Source organism: Chaetodon auriga, chromosome 13 (assembly GCF_051107435.1).
Source record: "Chaetodon auriga isolate fChaAug3 chromosome 13, fChaAug3.hap1, whole genome shotgun sequence".
Classification (NCBI taxonomy): Eukaryota; Metazoa; Chordata; class Actinopteri; order Chaetodontiformes; family Chaetodontidae; genus Chaetodon; species Chaetodon auriga.
Genome location: NC_135086.1, coordinates 8,111,290 through 8,124,761, shown reverse-complemented (window position 1 = coordinate 8,124,761; position 13,472 = coordinate 8,111,290). Strand labels below are relative to the sequence as shown.

Below are 13,472 nucleotides of genomic sequence, written 5' to 3'. Positions count from 1 at the left end.
GGGAGATTTGCTTCCTGCACCATCAAATATGCGTTTTTTAAGTGGTTTATTTAACAAGCAAATAACAACTAGCCTGGACTGAGATTGGTTATTGATTATGCCCATTATATTTCTGTCTCATTAAAGCTGCAGGGGACGAGTTATGACCTGTTATTCAACAAAACTGCATGAAAAATGAAAACAGTATGCAGGTGGAAAACACTCAGAGGCTCTGAAGCATTCTAAAAATTCAAAGCACTAGAATAGTTTACTTAATTTAGCATTTTAAGTCCTTAATAATATCCCAATGATAAACAAATATACCTGGCTGTGAGCTCAGCCACTTTAGTTTTTTACATGCTATAACAACGTATGTTCTGTTGAAGCATCTAAATGGAGATTAGCAACATTTGTCTGTCACAGGTGCATCAGCACATTTTGACCTCGTACAAATTACATCGCTAAACTGCGTCTCTGTGCTAATCACACAGAGATCACACACCAAACTTGAATGAATAGCGCTGCATGTTCATGTGCTTGAGCTCTACTTTACAGCCACTGCTGGAGACATGCATCAGGAGAGGGTGTAGATCAACTTGTTTCCCTTGCAAGTTTAATAGCGCAGCCCTGCCTCCTAGAAATTAGGCTTATATACAGCTAATTTGATTTCATGATTGCATTGTATGACAAATGTAATCGCTGCCTGGACGGTTCAGAGTCAGCATTTCTTTGAGTGAATGAAGCACTATATTTTATGTGCCGCGCTGGAGTTGCAAAGAGGTGATCAGGTTGGATGATGGGTGTACGAAGTGCAGGACTGTGACGCCAGAATCCAGAAATCAGCATTATGTTTCCTTCAAAACGTACTTGCTGTTGCTAATTAGTTGTACATAAACATAGTTTTTAGGAGACAGGGCTGAACAGTGCTACTGCATTCACTGCAGTCTGCGGGACACATCACACCGCATGCACGCTGTTTTCTGATGGATGCTGATAAAAGTGCATCAGTGCTTGCAGAGCGCTGCCTGTGCTGTAGCTGTAAAAAACTTGGTGTGTCTTGGCACTGCCTGTACCTTAAGGCTGGACAGAACTTGACAGTGACGCCTTGTAAAAAAAACACTTAATGTTCCTGTTTCTTTTCTCGTCGTCTCAGTGTCGTGCCAAATTCAGGCTTGATGGAGCTATTCCATTAGCGACAAAAAGAAAATCTCACCTTTTAGACATTTATATTGAACTCACAATGTCACGCAGCAATTTTAATAGATCATTTTGAGGAAATTAGGGACCTATAACATAAAGCATGGTTTTTAATTATATCTGTGCACTGTGAAATAGTCAATCTCATCATTGCAAAAATCACCACAGCAACAAGAAGCCAGCAGATAATACTTGCCTGACATCCCATGATGCCAACTGGTGTTTTTTTTTTTTTTTAAAGCCATTTTTAGGCCATATTGTGAATGAAGCTTTTGCCATCAGTAGGGAAGATTCTGGCCAGCTGACAACTATGATCTAAATCACTTCTCACTGTCAGGCTTTCCACACTGAAAATCTATAACGAAGCTTTACTGTCCTTCGGCACGCTTAGCTGACGTGCAAGTCAGCTCCACACGTAGCATTGTATATATCAGATTTTCTATCATTTTTAAAAGAAAAACACAATCATTATCACCTGATAAAAAGACAGCTCTGATTTCCTTCGGCATGGTTCTCACCAAGCGAGGCTCTTGTTAGCTTTGCTATGAAGAGACACCATCTTGCGGTGCTTGCTCTTGCTCATCTGGTTCTCACCCTCCTCTGATCCTTGCCTTGATTCATCACTCAACCTCGCCTTTGCTGTGAGCCCTGGCTCAGGATCAGAAGTGTTTGATGGCCGGAGCAGATGTGTGTGTGTTTGTCCGTCGGTGTGAAGGTGGCGGGCACGGCATAGGGGACCTGGGGAGGGGCTGTTGACATGTATGTGATCTACACTATGTGCGCGTGTGTGTGTGTGTGTGTGTGTGTGTGTGTGTTGCTGTTTGCTGTACACTGCGGCTTTTGCCACAGCATGTTTCCACAGCCAGAGCAGCATGGGGGAAGAGCTGATTGAGTGGATCTGTGTGAAGATGAAAGATAATGAGATGCGTGAATCTGCAGACAGTCACTAATGGGCGTTCAGGGCAGAGAATCAGAGGGTTATTCTGGCTGAGGAGCTGTGGCAGTGGGTGATATTATCACTACAAGCTGACCCTATCAAGGATTGTACTGGATATTAATGCTTGACCTTCAAGGAAGCAAGTGTTGGTGTGGTATTTGTAGACTCACAGAAATACATCAACAAGCCTTTATCCACTAAAAGCGTTTCCCAAACCAAATGAAGTTCATGTCTCCTGAGCTACGAGGCGTGATTCAGTATTACGTGTTGCCTTTACAGTTGCGCTCGGAGTTATAGCTTGTATTGTATAATTTATAACTCTGATTGGGCTATTACTTGTGAATACCCACTGGGCTGTCTGAGTAATTTGTTTGTGCATTTGGTACGTTATCAGCCGTGGATGTATGCTGAAGTTGTTTTCGATGTCTTTTAAATGTCCCAGAAGTGATCAGGGGAACCACAAAATGATCCCTGACAAACAGCACCCTCAAATATCTAATAAGAAAGTGTTGCACAGTGTTGTTGACTAAGTTGTAGGGCTGCGTAAATTGGGCAAAAATTGCATTAGATTATTCCCTCTGCAAAAGCATATAGGATAGAAGCATTCAAATATCTATTTTTGTGCATTGTGTCCATAAGAGGGAAAGCCAACGCAACGAGAGACATACGTGAATTATTGACACATATCAGCTTGACCCACATTTAATTTTCAATCAATTAAAACAACATTTTGTGCCAAGTTTTCAATATGTGCCAGTCCTTGTGTTCTAGAAGATCTCGATAATCCCAGACAAGCAGTAGACATGCCTGTCACATATTATCTGATTATGAACCCTGTTTTCCCATGTTTCTGTGCCCGAGTGACTAGTGGAGACAACAAGAAGTTTTTCCAGTATTAAGCGAGAGCGCAGCAGCTGTCAGACACGAAACAGGCTGCAGTGTAATCCAGTTTGCCAACCGTCGATGTTCGTCCACTAAAAGGGTTTGTTTTTGCCACCGACAGGCTCAGATTGTTATTCTAAGTGTCTGACAACATGGTGGAAAGGACAGACAGAACTTTCTGTTAAACAGTAAGATTCTGCCATCCACAGAAACAATAATTTTATTATCATGAAACACACTTCACTCAAACTCAACGGAAACAAACTAAAACTCATCAAAACCTTCTTTGTTCGTCTTTCCACTGTTCCAACAATCATCACCAACTTTGGTTTGGTTGAAATAAACGACGAGGAGTGAGAGAAAGGGCAGACATCAGAGGAGCAGCGGGGGAAACGGCGTGTAGAGCTGGAATATTTTCACATCTAACTCGGAAATCATTTTCACTGGACATTGTGACCAGAGAAACTTAAATATGTCAGACTTCAACAGATTTTCCCGGTAAAAAATGGTAATTAGCGAACAACAGAAACTCTGGTTTTGTGACTCCTGTCCATCATGCAGTGCGTTCAGTACAGCTGCTTTTTTTTTCCCAATTGAATATTAATTTTCACAGTTGAACATCTGTATTGTTTTTACATTTCAAACATATATTCAAATTCAGAATGTCCGTTGACAGCCCGACTAAGTTGTGCCTATCAGTGATGTTCTTTCTGCCTCTTTTCCTCTCAGGAGACTGCCATTTGACTGTGTGGTCATCTTGGAGCTCTTGCCAGCTGACCTGCCTGGAGGGGCGCAGCTTTGAGACCACCGGGCGCCAAGCTCGCTCGAGAGCTGTGATCATTCAGGTCATGGAGAACCAGGGCAGCTGCCCACATCAAGTCTTTGAGACCCAGCCCTGTCAAGGTACTGAAGAAACCGCTTCTATACAAAAGTCAGACAGTGGTGAGAGAGGTCTTAACATAGCCTCATTTGAAAGCCTTACTTAAACTGTAATCATTGATTTTTTAATAAAAATGGATCATGTCATTACTTGTATGTGAGAAGCATTGATGGTGATGAACCTGCAGTGAGTTACCCCCCCCACTCTGCATTTTCCCTTTGGTTTTCGTGCAGCTGTTTTCAGCACCAAACAGCAGACACGCAAAGTTAGCTACAAATGAATGCTAATGCTGGTTTGTTTGTGCTTGATGTAGAAGTAATAAATTGTTTGCTAGCCTGTTCAAAACTAACTTTACGCTACGCTGAAAAGCATTTTTTGGCCTCTTTTCTGGTTGAATGTGGAGGCTTTTACGCCTGTTCACACACCCAGCTGTGACACACTTCTCCATCACTGCAGCCAGGTGAGAACCTCAACCACTGGAGGCCAGCAAAAACTAGGCTTTAACTAGTGTTAACTTGACTTTCATTCTCTCTATAAATGGATGCAAACAATAGTGGCACAAGCTAAACATCAAGTATCTTGAAGCTCCACATTTGCCTTAATTCAGACCAGCTGAATTCCTCCTTCCTCCCTCCCTGCTGTTACTCTGCATCTATGGGGATTTTGAACATTGCACATGGAAGAACCAAAGCCTCTGATCCTCCACATGGATCAATGAAGTGGACGTCCTCTAATAAACATTCAATAAACTTCAGATCTCCTCATGAGGGCCACAGAAAGGGTTTGATTTCATCCTGCTTTGAAACCACGCTCTAATGTTTATCAGCATCTATCACAGAACTGTTCCATTGGAAATTAATGAGCGTTTGCACCAGGACAGAACACTCATCAGCCCTTCCACAGCTCATCACAGACATTATGGACTGGAGGCTTCTTTTGGGTTTCACGAAGCATAAACCTGTCTGACAGGAGTCACCCAGTCTAAAAGGTGATTCTACAAGTGCGATTGAAATTTACAAAAATTCTGAAAAGGCTATCATTGAGGGGTCGGTACTTGAAAATGAAAGTCATAACTGCTGCAGTACTTCTCCAGTTCAGACGGAGGTGGGTGCATGTGGTTACTGTGTACTTCAAAGAGGAATAATGTTCATACTTTTACTCTTTGATGGAGTTTATTTTTAGCTAGATGTATATTATCATAAGTTTCTTTTGTTTTCACGCTGTTTCGTTACATCTTGTACTTTTCGTCATTGCTGCACCTACTTACCTTCATATACCCAATCAGTCACCAAGTATTTGTCTCCTGCCAGCTCCCATTTCCCCCATTAATTAGCTGCTTTCAGAAGTTGTATTTCAAATGGTAATTGTCCAGAACTTGTCATTCATTTTAATACTGCACACCTGTGTGGCTAAATGTGTAATTTTAATCTAGACACTGTATTTTAAAGTCCTTTCCTGGGGTGCTTCTTCACACTGTGATATTAGCATAAAATTCAACACTACATGTGTGGCTACATTTTCTTTAATACATAAAATCAGGCTCAGGTGTCTTTCAATCTTAACCTATAGCTCCCCTCAAGAAAATAAGAGCCTTCCTCTTAGAAAATAAGGGGGTGTCTTTCATGCATTTCGAACCACTTTCTCATTTCCTCCGAAGAGGAAATGTCTTGTTGTCTAGTAGTTCAGAGGAAAAGCTGTCCTTTTCCTTTCACTACAAACATACAGTAATTACCTCATAATATGAAATAGCAGGGCAGCAAAAGAAGTGGTGGTTAATGTCCATCGCAGCCTGACGACAGGGCTGGATGCCCAAAACAAACTGCTGCTGAGCATCGTTTCTGCCCCTGCTGCAGGAGGAAAATGTCACAGTTACCAGTGGAGGACGGGAGGATGGAGCAACAACGAGAGAGCAGTGTGGTGCCAGCGCTCAGATGGTGTCAATGTCACAGGTGAGTAGCTGCTGTGTCGTCTGGACACCTGTGAGGGGTTGTGCCAAAGCTCTCATGGGAACACACACAGACACACTCTTAAAGAAATATAGAAGCAACTGAAAGTGTCCCAGTTTTGTACCCCATCTTCAACTGAATCAGTGAGAACAGCAAAAAGCCACATGGAGCCACATTTTTTTAATTCAGTCTACACCACATGGACATGCGCTGCAATATCAGATTATTTGATCGCTCGAAAATGAATTTGCAAGCGCTGCCATCACAGTAAGTGAATCTTCTTTCATTCATCTGAGAAAGCTGTCACACTGGTAATTTTGGCAGAGGTGGTTGTAGCAGGTGGTTTAGAAATACATTTAGAATGGATTTCCTCGTTGGCTCAGGAGATAATTGAAACGTTTGGAAGCGAGTTGGAAGGGTGGATACAAAAACGGATGCGATGTCTTTTGCAATTGTTAATCTCAGTTTACAATATTAGTGCACTCTGCATGGGTTATATCCCACAGTAGATATGATCTGTTCCTTGACCCCCTGCAAAAAAAAAAAAAATCAGATGGTTTCAAAATTACGCATGATGGCCTGCAGTACATGCAGATGCACTCACACATACACACACACACAGGGATAATTTTAGTACAGTGTTCTGGTTGAATTTAACACCTTATTTGATCTGCCCATTCTCAGTACAGCCTCTATTGATTTCTCGTCTCCCTCTTAACATAAGTAATCAATAAGCCAGACTCTGAGCTGGGAGGCTTTCAATCCATATAAATATAATCACGCATTTGTATTTGTGGGAAGTAAAGCAGGCGTAGAGAAACAGAACAAAGGTAATAGTGCTGTGGGAACGGAAGCTTTAGGCGAGCTTCATGTGCTGTAAATAGTGGGTGAATTTGATCTTATCGCTGTAAGGAAGTGTTTCTGGCAAATATGAGCCCAGAAGGAATAACCTCCCTCTGCAGAGACGGCAAGAACCGCAAGGCATTACTCTTTGATATTTTGACATGCAATTTTCCATGTTGGAATTAAAATGTTCACAGATTGATCAGGGACCCTGATAGGCAACTGAGCCCATTAATCAGGTGTGACAGTACATTAATTTAGTGATCAATGGGTAAAGGAGCAGAAATAAGAACTTGTTGTTTTTCTCCAGGGGGGTGTTTCCCGCAGAAAAGGCCGGCCGCGGTCAGACACTGCCATCCTCCGTGCACTAAACCCTTCTCACACTGCACGCCGGTAAGATCACTGCACTTTGATCAAGCTGCTGATTCTCACTGCGTTTTTTTTTTATTTTTCCTTCTTCTTTTCTTCTGTTTCCTGCTGCTACCACATTCTAGCTGAGGACTTAAATGGATTTTGACAGATGACATTTTTAATTGCCGTTCAAGGATGATCACATTAATAGCAATGAATGTGGGCTCAGTGTCAGTTAGCGACTACACCTATCTGGGGGGAAAACTGCACACAAGCAGCCATGAAAATGACAAAGAAGAGCCGAAGCTTGAAGTTTTACTGCCCCTCTGAGTACCCTCCATGTAACTGCACAGAAATGAAAAAAAGTGATGCTTTTATGAAGGCACAGTTTCATCTTAGGAGACGTAACAGTTTTGAAGTGAGTCAGTCAATCTTAGAAATTGCTTAAGCATTCCACTAGATTGATTAATTGGTTGATTTACTTCATTTATGGATTACCAGGCAAGGAAAAAACAAAACATGTTGAAGTGAAAACTCTCATTTTCAACGTGGTCCCAAGAAGCACAAGAGATTCAGCATTACAACACAATCCTGAAAGACAAAGACAAATCACCACGGTGTAAGATATAAAATATAACTCCCACCTCAAAAGTAAGGGCAGTGAAAGTCAGAATTTCATGGCAAATTTCATTAAAATCATGTGATCCTCTTCTATAAGAAGTCCCTAACCTGACTTCTATGAACCCCTCTCACATTTAAAAAGTGTGCAGAGGAAGACTCTTCCACAACATGGCGCCAGTGTAAAACAGGCTGGAATAGTTGGCATTGCCAGCAAAAATAATTGGGAAGCCGCAGATGAAGCTGAGTGAGCTGTATACTGTGAGGACAAGAGATAAAGCCTTAAGCGTTCTGACAGACTGTTCTCATCCTTCATTTTCTCCGTTTGAGACTCTGAACTGTGGAAGATGCTATAGGGAGCCTTTGGCAACCTGAAATATGTTCAAGGAGTCTTTTACTCCAAGTGCAATCAGCATTTTAAACTCAAAAACTGAGCCAAACATCTTGCCCCACAATATTTTGTGTTGTGTTTGAATGTTTTATGCTTTGTGTTAGGTGTCTTATCTGTAATTTTTGTTTGTGTACTGTAGTGCACTCCAGGCTTTTTTGTTTTTTTTGTTTGTCTTGGTGACATACTGCTGCCGCATTTATTGAAATTCCCACTCTGGTGGACAATAAGCTATATTGCTATTGCTATATGAGCTATTTGACATCTTTTTTTTTTTTTTTTATAGCATTTTAGGTGCTTAATGCAGCTGAAATGCCTGGAAAGTGTTGTTGTAATCTACCCCCTGAGGAGCACATTTTAACGTCAGTGTTGGGATTGAGAGCCTTTTGAAGGAGTAGAGGAAAGCAGAATAGTCCCCATACGCGGCAGAGCGTTTTGTCAGCCGTGTTTTGTATCAATGAGAAAGTAACGATCTCAGTCATATTGTGTTGGCTGCAAATGATGTTCTTACGGCCTCGCCTCCCCCCATGCAGAGCGGAGTGTGTGGGTGTGAGAAGGGCTACACTGAAGTGATGACCACGCACGGCTTCTTGGACTACTGCACCAGAACCCCGGGGGTGGACAACAACAAGAAAGCTGATGTGAAAACCAGCTCTGGAAGATTAAAACCCGGGCCGTCTCAAGCCCAGGACCTCTTCAACGAGTGGACCTTACGACCTGTTGGCCCAGGTAGTGAAATGGAAATCATCTTTACAGCTCGACCGACGTGCCTGAGATCACTCCTGCCTTTGTACCAGTCTTTGTAGCTCTAGGCTCACTGGGCCGGGGGTGGAATCCATTCTAGGTCAATGTTTTTTCTTGGGCTTGTTATTAGAATGCTAGAAAAAAATCAATGGCTTATAAAAACGTCAAGAAATGCTAGTTGTCCCTCTGCGGTACGTGTGGAAAGAGATTAAACCTTCTGCTTTATTGTGAAACGTTAGAAAAAAAAACTTCTAAGGATCTCCAGACAAAAAGATGCAGACGTACATGTATTTAAAACTTTGTGTTAAAGCTGCCTTTTGATTGCACAGATGGAAGAGTAAAGCTGTGGGTTTACGCCGTGACTGCCGTCGGATTCATCTTAATACTCTTCATTATTGCATTATCATTCCTGGTCTGGTACGTACCATATTACTTTCTTACGAGATTCCTCACTGTGCAATATCAAGAACAAAAGCCCCATTGTAGGTCGCAAACACTGTGGATGAGAACAAACCGAACAGCGAGAAACAAATTCCAAACCGTCTGCTTCCCCCGAGAAGAACCTTGTCAAGTATGAGTTGTATTCCTCACAATATTTTTGTCTGCTGTGTGCTGCTGCTATCAGATAATGGAATTCTTTGTAAAGACTGAAATCAAGTTGGGCTGCTCTGTGCTGCTAAGTCAGATAACCTGTCAGCTTCTCTTTCTTGTCTGTTTTTTTTTTTTTTTTTTTTTTTTTTTCAGTAAGCCATCCAAAACCACTAAGACGTCTCCTCCTCCGCAGAAGCCCTTGACCCTGGCCTACGATGGTGACATGGATATGTAACCGGGCTGCTATACCTCACAAGGACGTCCATCAGATACCACTGATTGTTGGCCAGTTTGAGCTGGGAGACTCTTTGCTGTAGTGCCAATCGTGTTGCAAAAATGCAGCGGACAAATAGCGCTGCTCACGTGCGATTTGCAGCTGGAGGGCAACGGAGCCCAGAATTTTGGCTGCAGCCAACAGAAGAGGAACCAAAGCCGAACATGGTGAAAATGAGATAAAAGGTCTCTAGACGTCGGAAATAAATGGACCACTGCTTTCTTTTTTTTACTGCTAGCATTGTGAACACACAGTTGAAGCACTGTTTTCAACCCACAAATCATGAACACAAAGACAAAGACGGAGTGGCTCTACAGTTGTTGATTTCTTTTGGGGGGGGGGGGGGGGGGGGGGGTTGTGTGTGTATGTGTGAAGAATCAGAGGGACCACCTGGTTATTTTTCTCGTATATGTGTCGTGAGGGAGAAGAAACATCTCGAGTCAGCCGTCAGTCATGACATTCAGAGGCAGAACAACAGAACGTTTGACATTTGACTTTGTCTCATCAGTGCTGGATCTTTGTAAAAGGAAATGTCACAAGCCTTTTGGGTAAACAGCCTTTTTTTTTTTTTTTTTTTTTGAATATCTGAGAATAAACAAGATGCTCTATGCACTACGTTAGTGCTGATTCACATTTTTTCTTTCAAATGACTTTTCTAGTGTTTCAATTGTAATGCAAGTTGTTGCTGTCAGATTGTGTTTTGTTGATGATGCCATATGTTGTGTATATGTGGAAACCAAAAGCAGGCTTGCCTTGAATTTAACAATACAACGATGCAGTAATTTCTCCTCCCTCAAAAAGACTCCCAGCCACTGAGGACTAAATTAGGAAACAACCTCAAAATTGTGGAAATTTGCTCTGGAACATGGCAGACTGCTTTGGAATGCAGTCAAGAATTAACATCAGACAACAGACGCAGACCTTTAATGCAAATTATCAAATACCAGCATGATAAAGATCATACCTCATACACACTTTTTCATCAAATGCAAAACAAAACAGCAGTGATCACCAAATCAGACACAAGAATAGAAATTAAGAATTATCTACTGGAGCAAATGTGCTTTACTTTTTCCACAAGGATGCCATACTTCATTTTCTTTTTACACCTTTTCTTTCATAACATTTCATCCAGATGCAGGATCAGCTGACAAAGAGCAAGTGAAGAAAACCATTTTTGACATTATTGTGTTCTTTTCATTTCTGCACCACACAGACAGGGCTCAACACATGACAGCACGTACCAAGTATTTGTGAGCACTTATTAATTGAGCCATGTTTTTCTTCGATTTCTCTAACTCACCCTCTAAAGTAAAGATGTTTCATTTATTCAGCCCTGAAATTCTTTCTGATTTCCACTTACAGTACGATTTTTTTGTGCCAGAGCATCATCCCAAAGCATCTTAATGGACCGTAAACACTTACATTTAATATCATTTAGACATGGATCCTTCAGTGCAATATTCATACGACCCAGTGGAGAGTGAAGCTCCTAATATTTGGTGGCTTTGCGCTGACCAGAGTTTACGCTGTTTCTCTTTCTGCCTCCACAAACTAAAGATTTGGTCTTGTGTTATCTGACCTCCTTCTGAATGTATTTTACCAGTAACTCTATAATCTTAATGGTTGTGCAAATATGGTTGTTACATGTTGTAACAATTGTATTTCAACAGCTGATTGTACGTAGGCATGCTTGATCCATTTTGGCAGAAAGTGCTCCGAGTGGCCTTGCAGAGATTCTGTTTTACAAGTTGCCAAACATTTTAGAGTAGATTCTTTTAGGAGTTTCTAATATTTGGCCAACAAAGGGTTGTATGGTAAAGGTTTAGTCAGTGTAAAATCAAATTATGACATACTGATAATTTCTAATTAATGTGACCAACTAATTGACGATTATCTGGACACATTTCCATTATAAAACAAAGAGCAGCCAACTTCTGACCTGATAAGAGGATTCTATTGGGTTATGTCCAAGAAAATCGAAAAGTATGTTCACTCATTGTTTACAGTACCATGCTATTTGTGTTACTATTGTGTGTACATGGAGAGCTGGACAAAAATGCAAATAAATTGTGGAACCATGTGAACATAAAACACTGCATTCTTTCCTCTTCGTTGCACATTTCAGAGCTCAAACTGAGTGAAATCTATTCGAGAGAGGGATGCTCCACACCCGCTGTGATTTCATCGGCTCCTTGACTCTCAAGTCTTGATAAATTGTAATTACTGATACCGGCTCCAAGCAGAGCCCAGAATGATAAGCAGCTGATAAGATTCATCTTGCCCTCCAGTCAGATTCCCAGCCCGATAATCCCAGGATGCTCGCAGGTTGCAGGGGAAGTAGTGTTTAAATCTTTTGTCTCATCTAATTCATTTGTTTTAGACTGTCAGTTTTGTTTAAAAGAAGGTTGAATTCAAACGCTTGTGTCGTGGCCAGCTGATCGGTGGCAGAGATGTGGGCTGATCTTGTCATGTCCAATTCATCTCATTTTAGTTGCTCTCAAGACATATTTGCAGGTTTCAGTGAAGCTATGTGAACAGATTGACAATGACAGTGTCTGGTTTTAATCAGGATTCATCTATCTCTGCAAGATGGATCATTCTAATGGAGTGCAGAAGGCTGTATTTTAACAGAGCAGAGTGAGAGCTTAATGAATATTTACTCAGAATAATGCATTACCTTTTGAAATAATTATTATAATTAATTACTGATCTATTATGTGCTTGTACAGAGATGAAATCCATGCAGTTTTCATCATTTTGCTGTTTTGCAAATGAATCTGTTAATGTATTAAATACAGTAAAAATACTACATATAAAATGCAATTTTCCAGAAAAATACAGATTTTTTTTTAATGATTTTTTTTAGTGCTCTATGTGTGGAGTTCAGCTTTTATTGATCATCAGTTTTTGATGTTAGACAGCAGACAGAATAGGAAGCCATGCCACAGACATCCCAAGCTGGAATTCAGCCAGGAATCACAGCTGTTTTTTGCTTGTACATCAAAGACCTCCGGACCAACATGACCCTTCATACAGACTATATATAAATCCTTTATTACATCAAGGTCTTATGGCCAAAGAGGTAAATGCCTGCACCTCCCCAGCAGTCGGGCTTAATCAATAGATCTGATGAAGCTTCTTGGATTAATAATGAAATGTATCAAACAGTAAGTGCAGTTGCTTTCGACTCAATGAGTTACTACAGAAGAAACAGATGTTTGGAGTTTCAGGGTAAGGTTTAGCAGCATGGCTCTGAGGATAGCACTGTTGGTCCACTTTGGTTCAGAATTAAATAACTTGCCAACTGTCTGATACAACTGTACAGACATTCAGGGTCCTCAGGTGATGAACCCTTTTGACCTTGGTGAACCTCCGACTTTTAATGCACCACTATGAGGTTGACATTTCTGTTTTCTAGTCAAATGTCTTCACAACTATTGGATGGATTACCATTCATGCCCCCCTCAGGATGAATTTAATAACTTTGCAGATGCCTTAACTTTCATCTAGCGCCATCATCAGGTCAAAAATTAAACTATCCAATGCTTTGGATGACAAATATTTGCAAACCTAATGAGATCCATCAACCTCAGCTGTACTTTTGGTTTATCGCTAAGTAGCAAATATTAGCATGCTAGCATGTTTAACTGAGATGAAGACCACGCTAAACATTATGTTAGCATGGTGATGCTATCATTTAGCTCCATGCACCGCTGTGCCCAAGGACTGCCTCGCAGATCTACGAGTGGGACTGGAGACTTGCGTTAAATAATACCTTAGTGTACAGCATTATATAATCACACAAACAAAGGAAGCAAGACTGTCCTCTATGCACAGGA

At 41.2% G+C, this 13,472-nt stretch overlaps 1 protein-coding gene across 5 annotated transcripts in view; it reads left to right on the top strand.

Annotated features, from left to right (window-relative positions):
• The window catches only part of thsd7ba (thrombospondin, type I, domain containing 7Ba), a 171,690-nt gene extending 159,966 nt beyond the window's left edge, over positions 1 to 11,724 (top strand). For 3 of the 5 annotated variants that reach the window (XM_076747320.1, XM_076747318.1, XM_076747319.1), the window contains exons 24-28: positions 3,725 to 3,898; positions 5,729 to 5,824; positions 6,975 to 7,057; positions 8,555 to 8,750; positions 9,095 to 11,724. In XM_076747320.1, the coding sequence (XP_076603435.1) occupies positions 3,725 to 3,898; positions 5,729 to 5,824; positions 6,975 to 7,057; positions 8,555 to 8,750; positions 9,095 to 9,342 (797 nt within the window). In that variant the 3' untranslated portion in view covers positions 9,343 to 11,724. The remainder of the gene's footprint in view (positions 1 to 3,724; positions 3,899 to 5,728; positions 5,825 to 6,974; positions 7,058 to 8,554; positions 8,751 to 9,094) is intronic. The other 2 variants (XM_076747322.1, XM_076747321.1) reach the window with 1 other exon arrangement.
• The last annotated feature ends 1,748 nt before the right edge of the window (positions 11,725 to 13,472 follow it).